The sequence below is a fragment of the Ammospiza nelsoni genome, chromosome 7, assembly GCF_027579445.1.
Source record: "Ammospiza nelsoni isolate bAmmNel1 chromosome 7, bAmmNel1.pri, whole genome shotgun sequence".
Taxonomy (NCBI): domain Eukaryota; kingdom Metazoa; phylum Chordata; class Aves; order Passeriformes; family Passerellidae; genus Ammospiza; species Ammospiza nelsoni.
The window spans coordinates 10,192,140-10,210,459 of NC_080639.1; the positions used below are offsets into that span (position 1 = coordinate 10,192,140).

The following is an 18,320-nucleotide window of genomic DNA, read 5'->3' on the forward strand; positions in this document are numbered from 1 at the left end:
ACAGCCTCTGTTGCCTTCCTTAGAATTGCTTAGAGATAAGCACTAATTGGGTTTTTTTGGGCATGGTTTTTTAAAACCGTTTCTGAAGTGTATTTCATTTACCAAATGTCTTCTGGTCTGCTCAGAGTTAAGTGTATTGAGAGTTTCAGTAATTTCAAATGTTTTCCCCCATTTTCTTTGCCATAATTAACTGTTTTAGCCTTTTGCTCTGCATTATTCATAAAGAACAACATTGCTGCTGCTCTTCAATAACTTTTTTCCTGGAATAGCAATTTTCAGTGGCTTGGCAATGTCAAATAGAATTTCAAAGCTCAAAGTGAGCGATTTGTGGAGAACTCTGTGGATTTTGGTTTGCCTTTTTTTTTTTGGCAAGCCATAAATATCACAGATACACAGCAAATCAGGAAAACATCTAGCAATTACTTTAATGTATTGTTAATGACCTTTCAGTTAGATGGTTTAGCTGGATTTTCTGTTCAGTTTCCATCCTCTGCTGATGACCAAGCCTGTATAATTTGTGAGTGAATAGTCCTGCAGCCCTTTTAATCAGAACGACCTGGTCTTTTGGAGCAGCAGTCTCTCTGAGTTGGGTGGCATGTGCCTGGCAGGAGGATGCAGAGTGTGTTTTACCCTTTCTCTTTGCCTGGATGATGTGGCAGTTGGGCTCCTTTTACATCACACTCAATATATCTGAAGTGATGGCATTATCTGAATGTGTCAAGTAAACTAATACTCATTCTTCCTCTCTATTTCCTTCCACATTCTCCTCTTCTGTTGCACAGGTTTGTCTGCCCAAGGTTATAAATATGGCTTTTAGAGGCAAACGTTACCTGGGGATTTGGAGAAAGGGCAATGCAAGAATGCTGTTCTGTGTTAGGCTGTCTCAACCTCTTGGTTTATTTGGAAATATTTAGACAGTGCCTAAAGATAGACTCACCTACAAAGATGTAATGCATAACAGTTATGTAGTACTTTGCATTTTCACTGATACAAAGATTGTTCTACTTATTATGCTAAATAAATGCTAATAGCTATATTCTGTGTTGTTATGGAAGTAGAAGAAGTACTGACTGCAGTTTATGTAATTTCTTTTTCAACAGAATGCAGTAAGTATGGTTTGTTTGCAGTGCTGATTTTGCTGCATGCCAACTTTTAACTCTCTCATCTAGAGCTATGCAAGTTTTGCAATCTCTGAGTGATAATTGCAGTTGGTGAGAGGGGCAGCATTTGTGGCTGAGGAATTTTTGGTGATCAGCTATGATTTTGCTTCATTTAAAACTAAAATGATACAAGTAATCTGTGCTACCTCCATATTTTCTAATCTGCTTGTGTGTTCTTAATCTCATTTAGCAACCAGATCCTTAATTCAAACATTCAATACGATTGCACTTGCCTTCAGTGATAAAAATTCTATCAGCATAATTTAAGCTTCCCAGGTGTTGTGCAGCAGGTTATTTGGGAGTTTCAAAAGGCAGAGAGGCACGTCCCAGCCTGTGACACTGCCTCCTTCCCGTGCCCACCCCTCCTGCTGGGCTCTGCCCCACTCCCTGGTCCCTCCTGCAAAGGGTCACACATCTGCTTGCTCCCTAACCCGGTTTTAGATGAATTGGCCTGCTAGAGGAGTTTTAGTCAATGAAGCTCTTTTGTTTCCCACCATTTCAAGGGGCAGTTTGTTGGCAGGGGGGGGAGGTGGGTTGACCTCTGGAGCCAATAATCTCTCCACCCAGGCTCAGCTGCAGCTGGAGCCTTGTTCTGTAGGGAAATGGGATGCTTTATTGGCTGCTGAGTGGAAAAGAGCTAATGCTACTGTCATGATTTTATTTGTCAGACCCTGCAGGAGCCTACATTTTACATATGGGGACAGATGAGTGCAGGCAAAACTTTGCTTGTTTATTTCCTGACACCACAAGTGTCCTTATGACTCGTTCAAAGGAATCAGTGTGGAGGCATCAGGAATAAAACCTACAGAGGTTTTTGTCCCTCCCAACAGACAAAGCCTCAGGGAAGGATTTGGTCTAAAATTTCTGAACTAATCATGATCTCAATCAAATATTACTCCAGCCATCACCTCACAAAACTGGAGGGAGTAGTTAATAGAGTGGCTTGTTGACCTGCAGCCGCTGCAGTAACTCGCTCCAGCTGGGTTCCAGGCTGTTTACACAAAGCAAACTCAAACATGTTTCATCTGACAGGACAACAGCTTTGAGCAATTCATTATCAACTACTGTAATGAGAAGTTGCAGCAGATCTTCATTGAACTTACCCTCAAAGAAGAGCAGGAGGAATACATCCGAGAGGTAATACTGGAATGGATCTTCCCTTCCCCTCCTCCCCTTGTCCCTGTAAAGACACACAGGCAGGAAGGCTGGAACCATTTTTCAGGCAGCAGAGGCATTTTTTGACCACAGGGCTGACATGGAGCATGTTTGTGTGGGGCTGTGTGGTAGTCACATTAAGCCAAAAATGCTGGTTTGGCATTTGTTTCACATTATGAGTTCTCCAGGTAAAAACCAGACCCAGCTCTGATTCATTCGTTGGCAACCATGACTGGCAGTTGTGAGCAAGGGCTAATTGATTTATTTAGAACACTAATATCACTTTCTGGTATTAGTGTCATTGCCCTGCAGCCTGTGTTTTGGATTATACAGCAATGTCTGGGATGCACCCAAAAACAGCCACAGCTAAAATAATAGCATACAACATGAAAGAAACTGCACATAGAGTTTGGTTCTAGTGTTCTTTCAGGTTTGTATTGAAGGGAGCTGTGTGAGCTTTATGGATAAATTTGAGATGTTCTGTGGAGCCCAGCCTCTGGTGTTTGATGTTATTCTGTGAGTGAACATCAAGCTGAAGTTCTAATAGGTTTTAGCAGTGCTCCACATGATGCACAGAGCTCAGACAAAATACCAGCTCCCAGCTGTAAAAACTGGCACACACCGCCTGTACTCCAACTGGATGATGCCATTTTGCTGTATAAGCATTTCTAAAAATTACATAAAGTTCCTACCTTACAACCCTGAGGATAACATGAAATTTTGGCATCTCTTTTTAATTTTGCATTCAGTGGTGAACCATTATTACTGCAATTTGGTTCTTGAATGATATTTGAAATGTTCTGAGAAAAGTAAACTGTAAGACGTAGCACAGAGTGCAAATTAAGAATGAAATTAATATTTTCCTTCTTTCAGTCCTTTGCCCTACCAGTGCTACCTCATGATGCATTGGCATCTCATCCTGAAATTTTTTTCACTGATGTTCAAAAAGAATTGAGATACTAAGAACATCTGAACAATCATACTCTGGATTTTTTCAAATGGTCTTATCTAAATTTAGCCCTCTTTCTTCCTCCCATTAAAAAAAAAAAAATTAAAAAATCTCAACAAGGAAGAAGTTAGAAATGTTGATCTCAGGAGCTGCAGGGCCATGGGCTGATCTCCTTCTGGCCAGTGGGAGCGTGGGCAGCACGGGAGGAGCCTGGCCTGGAGCCAGGGAGTGCATGGGAAGCTGACATGGGTGGGGGAAAGGAATGGAGAGTGACTTTGGCAGCCACTCAAGGACACTCATTTTGTGCAGATAATGTTAGTAGTAGATGATTGCATTTTTTTTCCCCTAATAAATGAATTGTTGTTAAGCATGAGGAATTAAATTTGAATGCAGTACCATGGTTAACTGGAATATCATTTTAATTGCTTAGAGGAAAAGCTCCCTCCATTGTTTTCCTGTTCATCCATTTATTTATATTTTCTTGTAGGGGATTGAATGGACCCATATTGAATATTTCAACAATGCTATCATTTGTGACCTAATAGAAAATGTAAGTTGTATTCAGGGACTTCTCTGGATTATTTTTAATGCATGGATTTAATTTAGCTGTAATGTCTGTATGCGTCCTCATGCACTAAACTTTGTGAACATGCCATTTGTTGTAATATTCATCTTACTTTGTGTAGCAGAAGTTTATTTTACTAAAAAGGGGTTTTCTTTTGTAGAAATATTTAGCAGTACCTACACTAAAACCAAAACAAATCAAACTTCTCTTAAATGTTTACATTTAGGGCTGTTTTCAATAGCAGATATCACATGCTGCATTGTAATTAACATTTCATATGGAAACTAGAAAACTCAATTACATGTTACTGAATGTCTGAGGTATTCAAAGTACTTGTACATACTGAGAAGACTTCCAATGCGAGAAAGATAAAATTCCTTAACAATCAGGAAAGAGCAGTTTTTAGCCAATAACATAAAATACATGGTGATTTTACTTAAATTGGATACTTTCAGTTGAGTTGGAGTTGCTACAGTCTGAGTAAATGACATGAAGTTTCAATGTGAATTTCGGAATTCGGATCTCACTGAAAGTCTTTCAAAAATGCAAGTGCTAAAAATCAGTTGGAAATGGTCATGAGGTAAAAAGAGCCAAACTTTGTGATGGCTCAAAGAATGTTTTCCTGGGTAGCAGAAATAAAAAAAAGCGAATTATCTCCTTTTTGTGCTGTGGTGGAAACAAGTACTAAAGCTCTTGCTTTGAAACTTCAGAACCAAACTGGAATCCTGGCCATGCTGGATGAAGAGTGCCTGAGACCAGGAACAGTTACTGATGACACCTTTTTGGAAAAGCTGAACCAGGTCTGTGCCACTCACCAGCACTTCGAGAGCAGGATGAGCAAGTGCTCCCGGTTCCTCAACGACACCTCCCTGCCCCACAGCTGCTTCAGGATCCAGCACTATGCTGGCAAGGTACCTGCTGGAGGGAGCACGTTGGGGGGTTGGTGTAGCTGACTGAAAAATCCACACCTGTCTTCATCTGTTCTGTCTTAAACCTAGAATCTGTCATTTGGGTTGGGAGGCTTTAAGAGATCTTGGAATGGTTTTGGTTGAAATGACCTTAAATATCACCTAGTTCCAAACCCTGCTATGGGCAGGGACACTTTTCACTAGAGCCCCATCCAGCCTGGTCTTGGGCACTTCCAGGGATGGGGCAGTCTGTGCCAGAACCTCAGCCCCTCACAGGAAAGGATTTCTTCCTGCTGTTGAACCTGAACCTGCCCTCTGTCAGTCTGAAGCCCCCAGCCCTTGTCCTGCCACTGCATGCCCTTGCTGCTCTGGCTGAAATCAAAGCAGCTCTCCTTTCACCAAAGGAGAAAGGTGCTCCATTAGCTCCCTGGAAATAAATCATTGCTCACGGTGACAAAAATTCAAACACATTTGTTGGTAACATATTTTGGAAAACATGCTCTTTGTCCCTGAGCTAGCTGCAGTTCTTAGTCACATTGTTGAGAAAATGCAGTTTTTGTACATTTGAAGGAACTGAGTTTGGTACTCTGTGTTTAAACAGATGGAAGAGAAAGTTATACAGAGGGCTTGCAAACATTTGCATTTTACAAATGTTTGTATTTGCATTTTTCAACATAAGCAGTTTGAATGAATTCAAGTCTGACAGCTTTCAGTGCGTAATCCACTATGACATTTTATTAATGAAAATCAAAATAATTACATTTGTAGACTGAAGACAATCTATTTTTTAAAAATTGAAAGTAAATGTAGGATCCTCTTGTCTGAATCTGCTGAAGTGATAATGTCACAGAGTAAAGAATATTTGGAAAGTGTTTCATTTCCCTAGGACTGCTTGATGCTTTTGGAAATTTTCTCAGTCTTACAATTTTGAATGGCTCAATAGTTTTTTCATTCAAAATAGTCCTGGAAATATCAGCCTTTTAGCCTTTCAGGTTTTCATTCACATTCGTTGCCAAGAAGAGTTTGTTACTGCATATAATCTAACAGGGGTTAATACCTAGGTATTTCTTTGGTTGTCAAAAATCTAAGTGAATTGAAAATACCCCAGTGCTGTGAGAAGGGCTGTGCACAGATTGTGTCCTAGCAGGCAGTGAGGGTCTTTGATTGTTGCAGGCATTCACTTACCCAGCAGCGTGAATTCCTCCTATTTTGGGAGGAATGTTGTTTTTCCATCCTCAGCTGAGAACATTTTGATCTTGTCACTGGTCAACAAAAGTTTGATCCCACTTTTAAGAAATATAAGTAATTTCATGTGAACAGTTGTTTTGGGTTTTTTGGGTTTTTTTTCAGTAGTGGCATTTACTGCACCTGTCAGAACCAGAAACATGTTCACCAAGGTAAAATGCTGCCTTACTGAGTTCTCAGTAACTTGCTGCTGTGTAAAATACGTGTCAGTACTATTTTCATTCAGTATTCTGTGTACTTAGCACAAATCCATGCAGAACTGAGAAATCATGGATCTGAAGAAGGATCTGTATTACCAGCCAGATGACTTGTCACAATTAATCAAATACCTTTCCTACCCTCAAAAATTAAAGGAGCCAGTAGCAATCTGAAGTCTGCATGAAGTTCCTCTGGCTGCCTCCTGGGTACCCAGCTGCAGGTCAGAGCTTTGTACTCGTGCTTGTTGTTATTGGACTGCTTTCCTGGTAAAAGTCCTTTAAAATAACGCTCCCCTGGGGGCTGCACAGCTTGCTGCTTGCACTCTGATAGCAAGAGGTGATGTTCCATATCTTGCTTTAGTTAGGCAAATAATTTAAGTATTAGTATTTTGAAAGGAAAGGTATTTTTGTTGTTTTGGCTCAAAAGAGGAGAAAAACCTTATCAGACAGAAAAAAAGATTGTTTTGGAGTCTTGGCAGGTGGTGGTGTGTCAGAGTTATCACTGTAAAAGGGTTTCTTCCGCTTGAGAAACCAGAATTGATTGACACAGGGAACTGTTGGCAGCATGAGAAAATGCATCTTTCCCAGGTAGCACATTCACAGACATTTTATCCAACAAAAAGCCATGCAAATGTCAGATTTAAAATGAAAGCTGAAATATCCTTCGGTTCTTTTGGACAGTGTGTAAGAAGGAGAAATCAATTTCTTGGGTCAGTTTTGAACTGGTCTGTGTTGTAGTTCAAAACCTGTGCTGATGAGACTCTTGTCTGTTGTTCAGGTGATGTACCAGGTGGAAGGATTTGTTGACAAAAATAATGATCTCCTGTACCGTGACCTCTCCCAGGCCATGTGGAAGGCCAACCACTCCCTTATCAAAGCATTGTTCCCAGAAGGAAACCCTGCTAAGATCAACCTGAAGAGACCACCAACAGCAGGTTCACAGTTCAAGGCTTCAGTTGCTACCCTGATGAAAAATCTCCAGACAAAAAATCCAAACTACATCAGGTAAATTCCCCAGTGCCAAAGATTTGGTCTATTTGTTTAATGAGGTTTGTGGTATTTGAGGGGTCCCCAGGATGAAGGAGGAATTGAGAATTTGGCTCCATGTTCTTGGAAGGCTAATTTACTATTTTATGTACTTATATTATATTAAAGGATGCTGTACTAAAACTATAGTAAAGAATAGAGAAAGGATACTTACAGAAGGCTACAAAGACTGATAATGAATCTCGTGACTCTCTCTCCAGAGTCTGACACAGCCTGACTGTGATTGGTCATTAAGTTAAAACAATTCACATGAAACCAATCAAACAACCACCTGTTGGATAAACAGTCTCCAAACCACGTTCCAAAGCAGCAAAACGCAGGAGAAGCAAATGACATAATATTGATTTCCTTTTTCTCTGAGGCCTCTCAGCTTCCCAGGAGAAGAATCGTGGGCAAATAAACAATTGAAATGTATGGTTTAAACTCACCATCATAGCTGTTGGCATGTGCAAAGAGACGTCCCTTTTGGTTTTCCTGCGCAGGTGCATCAAGCCCAATGACAAGAAGGCTGCCCACATTTTCAACGAAGCGCTGGTGTGCCACCAGATCCGCTACCTGGGGCTGCTGGAGAACGTGCGGGTGCGCAGGGCGGGCTACGCCTTCCGGCAGCCCTACGAGCCCTGCCTGGAGAGGTACAAGATGCTCTGCAAGCAGACCTGGCCCCACTGGAGAGGGCCGGCCAGGTAGGCAAACAGCAATATTCCCACCTGTCCCAGCTGAAATCCCCATCTTCCACACGTCCTGAGCTTTTAGTTGTTGTGCGTACATTGCAAAAGGAATGTAGTGCAGGCCTTACTGATTTGGGTCTGAGAGAATGGGTGTAAGAGAGAGATACTGCAGTGAATTCAAAATAACTGGGAGGGCTGCAGTGGTCAGGAGGGCACTTATCTTTAATGACCAACTTTCAAAATGTAAGGACACTCATTTTGTTGAAGGCAGCCATACAATCTTCCTCTGCCCTTTCAGGAATAACTTTACATAATGATTGGGGAACAATTATGAGATAATGCCTCTTGCAAATCAGTTATATTAAATAGATACTTTTAAATTGCATAGTATTCACATTTTATCCACATTTTATTTTATGCAAATAATACCTGGGATGGGCAAATAAGCTTCTATTATTTCTTTTTACATATGGCCACCAAAAGCAAGATTTAAATATCTTTCATAATTGATTAACATAGCTACAATATAAGTCTTTAGGTTATCAAGAGAATGGTGGCAGTGCAGTATTGGTAACAATAGCATTGCAGTAATCATCACAAAGGTCTGCACAGTTCCACTTCCCTTTTTTCTGTTGGTGTTCATAAAATGCATTTGATGAGAATGGAACACTGCCATTTGTCAAACTTGTCAGTCATTGTTTCACATTCTGACATTAGTGTGAAGCCTTCCTTTTTCCTTTCTTCTGTTTTTAAGCAAAATAATTATAGATGTAAGAGGAAAAAATAGGCTGTTGCTGATGCTGTAAAATAAAATTTGCTCTTTTTTTCATCAAATTATTCTGAGTCTTTACAGTGATTATTCTTGCCTTTAGTGGAATAAACTACTGAGTAAATGAGTTGGGCTTTCAATCTTCTTATGTCAAGCACTATTTAAAAGTTTAAAATATGCTTTCATATACCTTCCATAAATTAAGCTGTGAATATGTAAACTAAGGTGTTTTAGAGCTGGGGGTCATGTATGTTAAGCTCATTTGCTCCTTCTTAGGGCTGGAGTGGAGGTGCTGTTTAATGAATTGAGAATCCCTGAAGAGGAATTTTCATTCGGTAGATCAAAGATATTCATCCGCAACCCAAGAACAGTAAGTGAAAAATGCCTTCTGCAAAATCAAGCCCTCTCTCATGAGGACAGCATCATTCACTACCTGCTTTCCACAGATTTTTCTCCATGCAGTGCTTTGATGTATTGCTATGACCGTAGCATAAAAAAAAGGGATTTTTAATGTTAGGCCCATTAAAATCAATGTGAATCAAGATTCTCCAATAGCTGTCAGCCTTAATTTGATAGAATTTTTGAGCAGTGACTTGTGACATTGTATTTGCTACAAATCTTGTTGGTGTACCTGCCTGTAGCTCTGGAGATGAATAAAACAACGTGTGACTGAGGGGGGACTTGAGTAAAGAGGAGATTTCTCTTACAAGAGCTGTGCTTATGGGGTTTTTTCCTTGTCTCTTCTCTCCTGCTGTTTTTCTTCCAATGTCAAACAAAACCCTGCAAACCCCCACACCCAGCTCTTCAAGCTCGAAGACCTGAGAAAGCAGCGTCTGGAGGACTTGGCCACTCTGATTGGGAAGATTTACAGAGGCTGGAAGTGCCGGACTCACTTCTTGCTAATGAAAAAATGCCAGGTTGTGATCGCGTCCTGGTACAGGAGATACTCAGTAAGATACCATCCTTACTACAGGGGGGGTTCTCTTCATTGTTTAATGCATATAACCTTCATGGGATATTTTTCCTCATTATGCTCAGGGAGCTGTTGAAAGAATTCAATTTTAATAGTTATGTACCAATAGCGGGAAAAAAGAAAATTTAGTTTAACTGCTTGCACTGTGCTTGTTTTTAAAAAAATTTAAAAGCTCACCAGAATCCTTTCACTCTGGGAGAGCAGGATTCTCTGGCTCAACTGGGAAGTGTCTTTTTCATTCAGCTAAAATGCTGTGCTTCCCAGCACTTACAGCACTCTCAAAACATATGGTTAATGTGTAAAAAATGTTCAGTAATATACATGTGCAGTTCTGTGGAATTCAGTCATTCCTAAGCCTTTTTGTGGTTTTGCCTTATTTGGAACACTTGCCTTAGACTCAAAAATGCTGCCTGTAGGGGTTTATTTTAATTGTAACTCCTAAAACTCATAATTTGCTATCATTATTGATACAGTTCATCCCAAAGCAATTTCAGTTCTATGTGTGGACTGGGTGTTCTGTGCCACAAACCGAGCAGCACTAATACACGACTCTTTCATGTTTTCTTGGCAGTTAGTAAATAATACTGACTTACTGACTGATAAAAAAGATTTATTTGTTTTTAAAGCTACTCTTGAACTTCTCAGCTGCATTTTGTTGTTGCTAGAGAACAGCACAAGCATATCAGAAACCTTGATGAAACACAGAAAGTCTTAAACTGCAAGTGGCAAAGTTGACAAATCCCAGTTTTTCAGTTGACAAGCACTTCTGTTTGTCCTTTTGAAAGCCATCAGTGTTTGGTTCACTTCTCTTGGATACTTACAGGGAAGTATAGATCATTTGGAAAAGGTGTGACTGAAGCATACTTCTTGATTTTTAAAAACCCTCTGACTTTGTGTGACTGAAAGCCCCATTCCTACAAAACAGCATCATTACAGAATAGCATTGTGCCCATATGGCTTCATTATGATCTCACACAATCTTAATGAATTTTAAATGGACTTACTGCAGCTGGACTGGCACAGCTTTAAATATAAAGAAATGAAAACAAATAAATGACCAGGAACTGCTGATTTCTTAACTGTAATTGGGCCACTGGTGAAACATGGCAGCAGTTGTTTTTCTGGTGATGATAGAGATCCTCAGCCTCTTCACATGGATGGAAGGCACCATTCTCCTAACCCAACATGACTGGTAGGCACTGTGCTTTGGAAGGTTTCATGGGAAATCCCTGGAATGAATAAAGCTTTTTTGAGTAACTCCTTGTGCTGGAGGCTTGACTGGAGGTTTGCAGGCACTTGTCTGTCTGTTGCCTTGCAGGGCATGACAGAGAGCAGCTGTGGCGTGAGGGTGGCCCAGAGGGGACTACCTCAGCTTGCTCACAGAGATTTTCACTGTCACCGAGCGGGCTGAATGTCAAGTCTAAAAGCCGTGCTGCAAAGTCTGTCAATTTAGTATTATACTAAACACTGGGCTACTGGAGAACTGAGCTTTTTAGAAGGAAAATGCTCAGCTATCCAGGAAATTTATTGCTCAACCTGGCATACCTAAATAGTACTCCAGCATCTTGGCTAGGAATCCATGGTTTTCGGTTTTTTCCTCTTCCTAAGTTATCATCAGCCATAGTAAAGGCACTGTGGGTAATAGGAAGAGCACATGTCTTATGAAAAGGTGGTAAAAAGCTTAGCCTACAAACCTGAGTATGTGTAACAGTTTGTGTGCTACTCTGGTGGTGGGAAAGACAAATAAAACTCTTACTGTTAGCATTTAATGTGCAATTGTGCTGCTGACCATGAACTTAGTGTTTCTGTAAACAGAGTGACATTGTCCATGCAGCATTGTTGATGTGCTTTGTTTCCCCTCGAGTTGAACACAGAATCTACACTCTGATCTGCTCACTCAGAAATTGTTCACTTTTTACATTTAGTGCTTGTCTCCTCAAGCATATTGTCAAATGTTAGTGATGAAAGGTTTATTATGCAGTGTTTAACAGACATAATATTCTGTTCTAAACATCACATACTTATTTCCAACACAGCAACAAAAGAAATACCAGAAGATAAAGAGTTCAACTATCACAGTACAGTCATACATCAGAGGGTGGAAGGTGAGTTTCCTGTTACTGCAGCTGTCTCAGTTTGGAGAGGTAAGGAGCAGGTCAGAAAACACTTTCCAAGTGCACTGAGCCTCCTGCCTGTCACACCTTCTCTCCTTGGAGCTGTGGCTGTGCCATTGTTAAACACTCATGTTTGCTGCAGAAGAGGTGAGTTCAGGATACCTGGATGTGCTGCCTGGGCTATAAATCCCTGCAAACAGTGCAAGGGGGGACCACACTAAACCACTGGGTTATCCTTGAGGCATTTTCTGCCAAGGAATTGAGAAGGCCAGCAGCTCCAGAGAAGGATGCTCTGGGGCTCTGCCACTGGCCTTAGGAGAACTGTAGTGCTGGACTGACTTGGAAGAAACAAGTTGTGGTTGGCAGTTATTTTATGCTTAATAGGATTCTCAAAGAATGAATCATATTGAAAGCAGGATTTAAATAAAGAGTTTGGGTTGCCTGGGCAATTTGTTACTTGGGTTAAATCTTCAATTCTCCTCTGTCTGCTTAGTGGAGGAGCGAAAGTGTACTTGTGTTGAGAAAGTAGTTTATTGCTGTGGGCTTGTACTCTGCCTCAGTTTGCCACAACTTCTTCCCTGAGAGGTTTGTGTTTTGTGAAGGGATAATCATGCATCCTAGTAGATATTTAAGGAATGATGCTTTAATAGGAGGTAAAAAATTACATTAACAGCTCACATGAAAGCAGCCATGATGCTCAAAGCAACTACTGCTGTCCATCTTCAGAAAAAAGCAATCCTGGGCTTCTCTATTTTCTTAGTAGCCTTTCTTCACCCTGCTAAAGGTGGCTTTCCCCTCTAGTTAGAGAAGAGAGAACTGCCTTTAGTTCTGGAGTCAGTTGCCTTTCTGTCAGACAGGGAAGGAAGGGGCTGCAGTTAGTAGCTATTGGTGTAAATAGTGTCTCCTGTCCAGAAGGCTTTAAAGTTTGCCAGCAATAAGGTAACGTGATTTGATTTTGCTGTTTTTTGGATTTTTACTTTGTCCTTATGATTATGTTTCAATGAGTTAAAAATATCCTTTCAATGTAACTATTGATGTGCTGTCTTTTCCCATGAGCATTATTTGAAGAAAACTGGATTAAAAGCATCATCTCGAGTTATGGCTTTCTGTTTGCCATTGGAGAGCAAGCTCTTTTGCAGGAGCATTGTGCATGAAAGCCTGGTATGACAGCAGCCTTTAGTGTGACCTAAAGCCAGGCAATTTACTTAGGATTTATTCTTTATTGCACTCTAAATGGATCAGACATTTACTGTATGGAGAAAAAAATATTGTTGCCATTGTGCAAACAGACATAGAGATATCCCAGGTAATGCAGCAAATTGGGAGAAAACTGAGCAGGGAACCAAGATCCCCCATCCTGCCACTCCCAGCCTTGCAGCACAGAATCTTCCTTGGAGCAGCAAATTTTAGGCTGGGGAGCATTTATGAATGTATTTGTTTGGGGATTTGGAGGCAATGTTTGTTTGGTTTTGCCTAGATTTACAAGTTGCAGTGCCCTACTTCAAAAATATTAAAAGCTAGTTAGTCAAAAAGAACATTTTAAATTGTTTGCAGGCTCGGAAACAACTTCGGGAGCTGAAGCATCTGAAGCGTTGTAATGAGGCTGCCACAGTAATTGCTGCTTACTGGCATGGTACCCAGGTAAGAAAATGGCAAGAAACTCTGCAGCTGTGTGTCCCCACGTGGAATGAAGAAGGATATCCCTCAGGATAGTTATCTGGGAATACTGTCGGTGCCTTAAACTGCTTTGACTGCTTAAACTGGTTTTTTTTTTGTTTCTCTTTGCTGCTAACATGTCATAGCTGGTGCAGTCTGGGAAGCTGGGACACGCTTTAATTTTTGCTGTTTGTAGTGACTGGTTACTTGCTTTCTTTCTTGCACCAATGGGAACTTGCAGTAACCTTTTCTTTCCTAAGCTTTTCTATATCCCCTTTCCAAATGCATCACAGGCACGAAGGGAACTGAGACGACTGAAAGACGAGGCTAGAAATAAACATGCTATTGCTGTTATTTGGGCTTTCTGGCTTGGATATAAGGTACTTCATGCACATATCACATGTCCCCCCTTCATTGCTCAACAACATCAGCATTTCATCACTATTTCATGGTGAGAATTAATGACTAATACAATTCACTCTTAAATAATAGAGCATGATCATTGATTCCTTCCATCTCCATTCATGCCACACCTAATCAATCTGATAGCATTGTGTATGCCAGTTTTTTGTAGAGTAGGAAATACTTTGCATGGCAACCAAGTACAGGTTTGCACTAACAAGCCATTAGACTAGATTAAAAATGACTGGACTGCAGTAATCTGAAATTAGGAAATGCATTTAACTACATGTCAATATGCAAAGTGTGGTTTGTGGGGGAGAGAAGGTTGGGGTTTTTTGCTGTGTTCCTCCCCATGCCCCCAACAAGTGCTTTCAGTGACACTGTGTTAGTGATCCAGTTGAGATTTTCACCACTTATTATAATCTGTACCCTGGGCAGTCTTCATCTACAAGTTCAAACCAACATTATTAAGTTTCATTAAATTCTAGTTATGATTGGTTTAATTGATTCTCCGGCTGTGATTTGCACCAGTAAAAAAAAATTCAATGACCACAAGTAAAGCAAAATTTTATGAGCTGATCTTTTAGCAGAAAATTATGTTAGTTTGCAATTCTCAACTTACAGCTCTAGAAAAATGCCAGGAATTTCAGCATCAGCTGTTTGTTTTCAGAAGCAAAGTCCCACTGAAAGATTCTTTCTAATCCCCAGCCTGTAGCTGCGGGTTATGTGAACATTTGAAATGCTGTTCACTAGAGGTCAAAAATATATTTGTTTCAATTAATAAATTCCTAATTTAGTTGAAAACCATAAATGCATTAGATTTCAAACATTTTTCAGTTGTTATTTATGGTTGTGGGTGTGTTGTTAGAACACCTTGCCAACTGGATGGAGAAATGTGCTCAAATTACATCTGGAGTATAATGCTGTGTTTGACCTTCGCTATTTTGGTATAAATCTATTAGATTTCCAGCAAAATGGCAGCCCTGGGAATCCAAACAAACATGTAGAGAACTTTCTTAATACTAGGGAGTCTTTGGAACTTTTCAGCTCTAGCTTGATATTTAGGAAATGGTATAATTTCACAGAAACACAGTTTCCTCTACATTTGATTAAACAGAATACATAGAGAATTTATTTTGTTTTTAACCAGAGTTCCTTTCACCAAAATATTGCTCAGTACTGCAGAAGAGATATTTGTTTCCATAGTTTTAAGATAGTCCTTTGAATTAAAAGATACATCCAGTGGATGCAATACTGTTAACCACGTTAAAATTCCTTATGTAAATGTTTAGTAGATTTGGATAATTTTTAACATACTTTAATAGTTATTTTTATCAACTGGCTCACAGGAATTTAGTGAATAATTGTCTCCTTTTTCCTTAACTATAAATAATCTAAATATAATAATATATATGAATATAAAGATAATAATCTAAATTGAATTAAGATTAGAAGAATAATTACAGTCTCTGATAAGAAAGACAACTTGTTATTGATGTGATCTTTTATCTTTAAATTGGGGAATATTTAGAACAAAAATTTTTAAAGTTATCATCAGAAGTTTCTTGCTTTACCCAAAAAACCCCCACAAACAAACAAAAATGAAACAAGAGTGAGCCTCGAGTACTCAGTTTCCTTCCTTTTCACAAGGTAGACAAATACTTAGCTTTGCACAGCTCTTGCTTTTACACTGCTGTGCAGTAGGAGCTTTTCTGCCAAGCAGATGAGTGAAAACATAATCTCTGAGTCTACATCTACTGCACATTAACCTTTCCAGCTGCACCAGAAGAGCATTACTGGCACAGGCTGGAACTGCTGCTGCACAGGTCTGATAGCTTACAGCTTGACAAGTGCAGATACAGGGCTAGAGCTGCTCTGACTGAGCCTGTAATACTGGAACTCTTCCTTGAGTGTTTTCATCAGATAACTGAACAAAAAATGTGCCGGTATCTCCTAAAATGTGACATTCTGTTAAGTTGCCCACACATGCCTCAAATTGCTTTCCTAAAATGGAATGATTGATGAAAGGTAGGAAGGTGCCTATCTCTTTGTACATGAGGAATGCACTAGGTTTGATGGCTTTACCCCTAATTCCACAGACAGACATTTTAACATGGAGATTTTAACATGGCTGGAGATGATTTATTTTTTTTTTAATACATAAAGATCAAAATAAAAAATAACCTGCAGGATAAAAGCCCTTATTACAGTGCTGGAAAGTCACCATGACACATAGTTTCAGAGCTGATTCTGTCCTGCCCAGGCACTTGCCAGTGGAAGAAGGGACTAGATAGTGATATTTTAGTAAATCTTGATTTTCACGTGCATCACTTTGATCGTGAAACTGCAGGCCAAGCCCTCCCATCAGAATCAACTCATGGGAGGTGTGCACAGAAGAGCAGAGGCTGGAAGGGCTGACAGTGAATAACAGGGCTGAATAACAAATTCCCACCTGTGCATGCCGCGTCAGCAGCAGCGGAGGCTTTTGGAGCCTCTCCGTGGCTCCGCACGGCTCCCGTGGCGCGTTGGGCGCCCGAGGCCGAGCGCTGCTCCTCCATCCATCCCTTCCCTGCCGGGTGTGGGAGCGGCGTTGGCGCTGTCTGCTCCGGGCTGTGTCTCTTGTTCACTCTCTGAACCTTTTAGGCTCGGAGGGAGCTGAAGCGCTTGAAGGAGGAGGCTAGGCGTAAGCATGCTGTGGCAGTCATTTGGGCTTACTGGCTTGGACTGAAGGTACTTTCTCCATCACTCCCCTCTGTCAACGTCAACTCAATGGAGCGTGGCACACCTTACTAACAATTAATAAACGAGCAGTTGTGTGGGCTCACTAGGAGGGATGGTTTCTTTTTACACATTGTTTAACTTTGCCATGGACTTGGCTGAAAATGTCGTAAATGAAATTGCCTCACAGCAACATTGAGGCATTGGGGGATTTTTGTCAGCAGTCACAGGAAGACAAAAGTCAGATAAAAGGGACTCTATTACAGTTGTTGACTTTAAAAACTGACCTACCTTGGCAAAGGTCCTATCTGGAAAGATTACAAGGATGTATTTTCTTGTTGTGACCTCTGCTTGTTAGAATGGGAAGTGGGGTGGAAGTGTCTGACTCTCACTGCTGCTCACAGTAGACCCCTGATCCCAGTGTTGAGGAGGGCAGGGTGTAAAGCCAGTGGTCATGTCCTGTTGCCTCCAGCAGCCTTTTTGGGGCCTGGCATTGCATTACCTGTGGCTTGTGACAGCCATAGATTCCTAGAAAAATTGAGATGCACAAAAGTGTTTTGTTTTCCGTCCCTTGCTTTCAAGGACTGGTTGGCAAAAGAAAACACATCTGTAATCTGGAAAAATGTAGTTCTGCTCTGTAAATAGACTATGAAAATGGCATCTTCAGATGTTTCAGGTCTGCGCCCAAATGATTTACGTAACACAGTTTTACAGATGCAGTCCTGAAGAACTGCAGAAATCTGAATCTGTTTGGTTTGGCTGGGAATGACTTCTGCTAACAGGGATATTGTAGACTGGAGGGGTATGAAAGGAACAATTCACTCAACAATGCAGAGTTCAGGTCTCATATTCTTGTGATGAAATGGGAAAAATAGTTAGAAAACATATAATTATATATAATACATGTTCATTTATAAATGAAAAAAAAAAATCCATTGCAATGCATACATGGAAACCAGAGCTGGAAAATACAAAGGAGCCATTTTAAGAAGTCATTCTGCAGATCAGAATCACAATTTAGGTACTACTGCCAAAGTAGGTCTGTTTTTATGATTTTAAAACAAGGATATGTCCCTCCTGAGAACTCAGAGGCCGTTTTATATCAAACAGCAGCATTTAAATGCAAGCTGATTACTCCAAAACCTTTAAGGCACATTACAGCAGGAACACATTTCTGCAGTCTCTGGTTTTCAGTGAGTTTGTTAAATAGTGTAAGCTACATTTCCAATTTCCATCTCACCTGAAATACACGGATTTTTCTGAATAAGACTGTAGTCTGTCATTCCAATATATCACTGTTACCACAAGTAGTTTGAAGGCAAAGTGTTTTCACCCATGACATGTGAGGCTGAAGAATTAAAGTTGATAAAACCAAACTTGTGAGGGTTTTTGGTTTTTTTTAATTGTATGCCAAGTAGATTTTAATAGCATTTGTGGTACTTTCCAGATTTAGGCTTTTCTGGAGCAGCTTGCATTTCTCAGTGCTTGCTTTGCAGCCTCCCTGCAGCACCAATAGTATGCGTGGGTGTCTATTAGTCCCTTTCTTCCAAATTAATTTGCACACCTTGCAGCTCGCAAAGAATAATATAAAGCAAGATCATTAAGGAGAATCTATGGTGAGATTTGGGATGATTGTGGTTGGAGTGGCTTTGAGTGTGTTAATTACCATCCCTGAATAATTAATAAAGGATGTATTCTAATTATAGAGCACTAAGCCTTGCAGAAAAAGAGTGAATAAGAACTCTGATATTTTTTTTCTCATAAAGTGTTGAGGAAAAAAATATGCACTGAATG

At 40.3% G+C, this 18,320-nt stretch overlaps 1 protein-coding gene across 5 annotated transcripts in view; it reads left to right on the forward strand.

Annotated features, from left to right (window-relative positions):
* Positions 1-18,320, forward strand: part of MYO1B (myosin IB) — a 108,319-nt gene that overhangs the window by 75,977 nt on the left and 14,022 nt on the right. For 3 of the 5 annotated variants that reach the window (XM_059475564.1, XM_059475562.1, XM_059475561.1), the window contains exons 14-24: positions 2,193-2,297; positions 3,752-3,814; positions 4,540-4,740; positions 6,958-7,184; positions 7,709-7,909; positions 8,940-9,033; positions 9,464-9,613; positions 11,673-11,741; positions 13,305-13,391; positions 13,700-13,786; positions 16,452-16,538. In XM_059475564.1, the coding sequence (XP_059331547.1) occupies positions 2,193-2,297; positions 3,752-3,814; positions 4,540-4,740; positions 6,958-7,184; positions 7,709-7,909; positions 8,940-9,033; positions 9,464-9,613; positions 11,673-11,741; positions 13,305-13,391; positions 13,700-13,786; positions 16,452-16,538 (1,371 nt within the window). The remainder of the gene's footprint in view (positions 1-2,192; positions 2,298-3,751; positions 3,815-4,539; positions 4,741-6,957; positions 7,185-7,708; positions 7,910-8,939; positions 9,034-9,463; positions 9,614-11,672; positions 11,742-13,304; positions 13,392-13,699; positions 13,787-16,451; positions 16,539-18,320) is intronic. The other 2 variants (XM_059475565.1, XM_059475566.1) reach the window with 2 other exon arrangements.